The sequence below is a fragment of the Mya arenaria genome, chromosome 8, assembly GCF_026914265.1.
Source record: "Mya arenaria isolate MELC-2E11 chromosome 8, ASM2691426v1".
NCBI lineage: Eukaryota > Metazoa > Mollusca > Bivalvia > Myida > Myidae > Mya > Mya arenaria.
In genome coordinates this window covers 47057000-47062426 of record NC_069129.1, presented here as the reverse complement: position 1 = coordinate 47062426, position 5427 = coordinate 47057000, and the positions used below count along the sequence as shown (strand labels likewise).

The 5427-nt window shown below is 36.3% G+C and overlaps 1 protein-coding gene across 1 annotated transcript; it reads right to left on the bottom strand.

Annotated features, from left to right (window-relative positions):
• Nucleotides 1-1955: 1955 nt before the first annotated feature.
• On the bottom strand, nt 1956-5098 carry LOC128243183 (alpha-2A adrenergic receptor-like). Its single transcript, XM_052960783.1, has one exon. It carries the CDS (start codon nt 3870-3872, stop codon nt 2481-2483), a length of 1392 nt encoding a protein of 463 aa, XP_052816743.1. The 5' UTR covers nt 3873-5098; the 3' UTR covers nt 1956-2480.
• Nucleotides 5099-5427: the final 329 nt, after the last annotated feature.

The following is a 5427-nucleotide window of genomic DNA, read 5'->3' as shown; positions in this document are numbered from 1 at the left end:
TATTCAGTCATAAACGTGAATCCACAATAGAACATACCTCAATTGTTTGTAAAACTGTCAAAAAAATCGTTTTTCTTAAAGCGTTTTTTCCTTATAGTATTTAAAGCTGCGCTCTCACAGATTGATTATTTTGACATTTCCTTTTATGTTTTGTCTTGGAATGAGCCACTTTTTAGGTAAATGTCTGGAAACCAGGGATTTAATCTTACCACAAAAATGCAGATCGCAGTTTTCATATTTACGTTTGCAAATTGATGTTTTATGGCTAAAAGCGTATCTAACGCTTTTAGAAAAATGAAATTTGCGGCAATTTACCTATCAATTCAGATCTGTTCTATTGTGGGTTATCTTATGTGACTGAATTGAAGGCACTGGTGCCAAAATAGTTCTGAGACAATTGTTTTTTAAAAATGTCAATTTGTGAGAGTTCAGCTTTAAATTCACTATATACATATTATTCGTTATTTACCAGCTTCAATTTACATGATTAATGTATTAATATCTGTAAGAAACTCTAGTTAAACCAAGTTATCCGACACATACATATATAAAAGTATTATATGCGTGGTGACCCCGTTTTGTTTTGGTATCATTGGAATGGTTTTGTGTGCAGAAATATAAGTTTTTACCAAAACTAATATTACAGTCATGTTTTCGAGGCCTGTAAGATTAGCAAAATATGTCAATGACTTCCGATAATGTGTAAATAAAGGGTTTTATATTATACCAAATGTAATAGCTTTATGTATGATGTACTTTTATCTATTTTACACAATAGAAATCAGACAGCAAATACTTTAAAGGCGCACAGTAAAGGTTTATTCAAAAAAGTTTTTAATGTTAATGCATTTTTCGGATTAAATTAATCAACTTTAATGACAAAATAAAAACAAATGGTTTAGGTGCAGAGAAAAAATATTAACCCTCATAAATGTTTCTTTTTTTATTAATAGCTACGTGTCCATATATTTCCAAGTTGAAAAGGCGCCCAAACATCGTCTGTACCTTAATTTATACCTTAATATACCTGTTTAATCGTGCAAGTCAAATGCATTAAACACGATAATGCATTAAAATAAAATGAAAAAAGCATCAACCCATACTGTGCGCCTTTAAAGCTTCGCTCTCACAGATTGAACGTTTTAACGGTTTTTTTTTTTTTTAGTTATTTTTTTTGTCTTGGAACGAGCCAATTTAAGCGAATTGCATTGAAACAGTGATATCAGACTGCTGACAAAATCAGATCTCAGATTTTCATATTTAAGTTCAAAATTTTATGTTTTATGCATGGTCCCATATAATATTGGTTTCCCTTTAAAGCTGCACTCTCACAGATTTACCGTTTTGACCATTTTGTTGTTGTCTTGGAATGAACCAATTTATGCGTAAATGTCATGAAACCAGTGATCTTAAATTGCTGACAGATCAGATCGCAGTTTTTCGTATTAACGTTCGAAAATTGATGTTTTTTGGCTAAAAGCGTTACTGACGTTTTAAGAAAAATGAGGTTTTCGGCACTTTTTCATATAATTGAGATCTGTCCATATCATAAATGACTGAATTGAATGCATTGATGCCAAATCAGCTGATTCTGAGACAAAAAAACAAAAGTAAGAGTGCAGCTTTAACGGTCCAAAAGAATGTTCGCCTGGTGGGGCTCAAATCCTCGTTCCTTTGGAGCACCTCGGCCATATCCCATCTTTTTTTTCAACTCCAAATGGCCGAGGTGTTCTGAATGATCCACGTCCCTTCGGATGAGAGGCGGTCACCTTTACCTCAGGACCATTCACATTAGCATCCACAATTGAACTTAACACACAGTCTCGCGCAACATCGTGCCAACGAGAGTGACTTAGTATAAGCTATCATAGCTTCCATCACAATCGTTGTAAAATATATAATGGTTAAAGTAATTGAACTAGACAGGCACGGAATAACTTAAATCTTTATACGAATCAAAGTGTTCTAACTTTATTATGCATCAAATGGGAAACTTCAGAAACAATGCGGAGTAGTGGACATGCAAAAGTATTCTGCAGAATTGTAAACTACATTGTATTAAGGCTGCACTCACATATGGACCATTTTGACCACTTTTTATTGTCTTGGAATGAACCATCTTATGCGTACATGTCTTGAAACCAGTGATATAAGATTGCTGTCAAAAGATCAGATCGCTGTTTTTTTTTATAATTACGTTCGAAAATTGATGTTTTATGCCAAAAACTCCTTTTTTAAAGCGTAAGTAACGCTTTTAGACATTTTCGAACGTAAATGTTAAAAAAAACCTCTGACATTATGTTACAAGTATTATATATCACTGTTTTTCAGATATTTACGCCAAAAATTGATTCATTCAAAAACAAAAAATAAAATAAAAAGTTGTTAAATTGGTCAATCTTTGAGAGTGCAGCATAAAACTTAATAAATATAAAAAAACACAATAAAGGATCAATAAAAAAAAGATACCAAAAACAATTTTATGGAAAGTACAATCTCCTTGTATGGCACTTGATCGCCTTTGAAATTTCGACGAGAAGTAATTTGCACTCCCGGCGATATTTTGCGTTCATGAAGCTGTAAATGATCGGATTGACAGCGTAACTGACGACAAACGAATACTTAGCGAACAGAAACAGCGAGTATCCCACATGAGACATATGTTTTGTAAAGTCTTGATTGACCGTCTCCACAATTGTTATGGCAGCGTATGGTAAGTGACTGACAACGAAGGCGATTGTTGCAGAAATAAACATGACCGTTGTCCGACTGATTTTCATGCGCCTTTTCAGCTCTTGTAGGCTCGGCATGGACGTCTTCCTACCGACGTTCGATGTCGCCCTCCGCGGCTTCCGTACCGGAAGTGTCTGCATTCCGTTGTTATGGAACGGTACGGAGGCACCGTCATCTATTTTGCAGAACTGATTCTTATCTAAAGATCGTGACAGTTCTCTCACATACACTGGCCTTTTGAAGGACGAGTCATTCTTAGCTTCTGCCGCCTCGCCATCGCTAAAGCCGCTCTTATTTTCTTCCGCGTTAGGAACAGGTCTGGCGGGTACAAATGTGAATGTTTCAGAAAATCTTGGTTCCGGAGAATCCGGGCTTCCGGTATCGTCCGAAATAATAGCTGTTTGAAAATACTCCGAGGAACGCACGACGCGATTTTGTTTAGATTTGCGACCTCTGCTCCAACGTCGAACTTTAATTCCCAGCAATATGTACACTGTCAAAAGAATTATAACTCCAACGACGAATGATATTAAAATCATTATGTTGAAGAAAAGAGGCCACACAGTGTCCTTTATGCTATCCGAAATTCCACACCTATGACCGTGAATGTTCGGATATTTCTCAAACGTGACTACTTTTGTTCCAAACACGAATATTGACAGAGATGAGATAGCTATTGATGCAATGCACGTCGCAAGAACCGCGATTTTCGCCCCCTTGACACTGAGACCTTGGTGGGGACGGGCAATTCGCAGATATCGGTCAAAAGAGATGCAGACGATTATAAAACCAGACGACAGATCGGCGGAGAAGCCGAAAAACCTATGAAAGCTGCAAATAAAGCGGTGTTCGTTGGTGAACGGGTTCACGAGATTGTAGATCTCCAGTGGCAACGCTATGGTGCAGTTAATAAGGTCAAAGGTTGCCAAGCAAAATATAAACATGTTTGTTGAAGATTTAGACACGCGTTTTACGTATGTACATATCACTAGGAAGTTACCGATTAATCCAACGAGCATTAATAAACAAATAAAACACAATACTGGAATCGACAATGCGAATCGCTCCCTCGTAAGGCTCCGTAAAAGCTCATCGTCCGCTGAATAGTTCCACGAGTTTGATAAGTTTGAAGTCTCCATCTTGTCCTTACTCCCCGACACTGGTATGTTGTTTTGTTTGGGGAAATATTTATAACACGGTACTTTAGGTCATTATCTGAACAATCAATACTAGACTGAAGTGTTTGACGTCCATTACACCGTTAAAATCATAAACGGAAGAGAGTCATATCAAAGTCCGTGTTTGTTGAATATATTTTCTCACGAGCTGAGTTCGTTGACATATGTCATGATAGTTTGACCAAGGTTTCTTATTTAGAACAGATATAAAGTACAAAACACTCACACGTAATACTTTTTTATACCGTATTCTTAAATGGTTTTCGATATACGTATAGCTGGATTCATTCCAGACTGTTAATACATGTTTAAAGTGCACGTACTTGAAAAAAACACACAGTGCAACGCACTTTCAATACTGCTTATTTGATCAGTCCCGAAAGAATGAATCGTCCTATTATTTCTTTATGTTGATGCACATTCACTGCAAAATTACATTAATCGCACTAGTTTCAAGTTCCTACGTCGAAAATGAACACACTGTACATTAACTGCAAGCAAGTTCAAGTCCATCAGATATAATCAGAAAATATTTACATCCAAATGAGCACAGTGCTGCAATTTCGACGAAACCTGGTCCAATTGGTTGCAAGCCTCGATTTTCACGTGGTTGAGATCTGTCGCCAGATGTACTTTGTCCAAAGGAACGTACTGCTGCTATGTCAACGAAACCAGATCACAATGATTATTATTATTAGACGAATCTGTTATCCGATGTATTCGTTTTACTTTTTTCAAATGAGCACGTTGCTTTTTTGTCGACGAAATCCTTGGAAAATCACATTTATTTACAAGTCCCGATGTTCGTAAACTATGTCATTATATAGATGTAATTAGTTTACTTTCTATGTCCAAGGAAGCGCGATGCTCCGTCTAAGACCAAATCCGCAGTTGCTGCTGACAATCTTTGGTGAAAATAAAGCTCTACTTGAAATCCAAGACTTTATATGCGGCACGATGATTGGTCCGGAGGTTTCGTCATAAGAGTGCGATGATTGTTTATGTTACACGCGGACACGTTTCTTGCTAAAACCTCATCAGGTCTAAGAGTGCACTAATTCTGTTCGAAAATTGGAAAATAAAAATAGCCCGTTTTCGTCCATATCCATTACATTAAACGTTTGGTCTTTAAACCCGCCTAGCACGGTCAGCTATCAAGAGAGTTTATCAAGTATCCTTTATAAATAGAGACGATTTCACTTCCGTATTTTGCTTCAAACACTTGTCAATTTCAAGTTAAGAAAACTATGACTGTCTGAGTTCGCTTTAACGTTTAGTACACTTAATATTTCACATCGAATACCGGTATAATCTTCCGGATTCAAATTTGTGAACATGTTTTTTATATAAATTCAAACTGTTTTGAATAAGGAAAATAATTCTTCCCAGGTATAATTACACATTTAAACAGGCGTTTATCGCATTTAGCAAACACTGAATAAATGAAAGTCATCGTGTTATCATGATAAAGGTAATGATATGGTGGCCTTAAGATGACAAAATATGTGCAATGTAA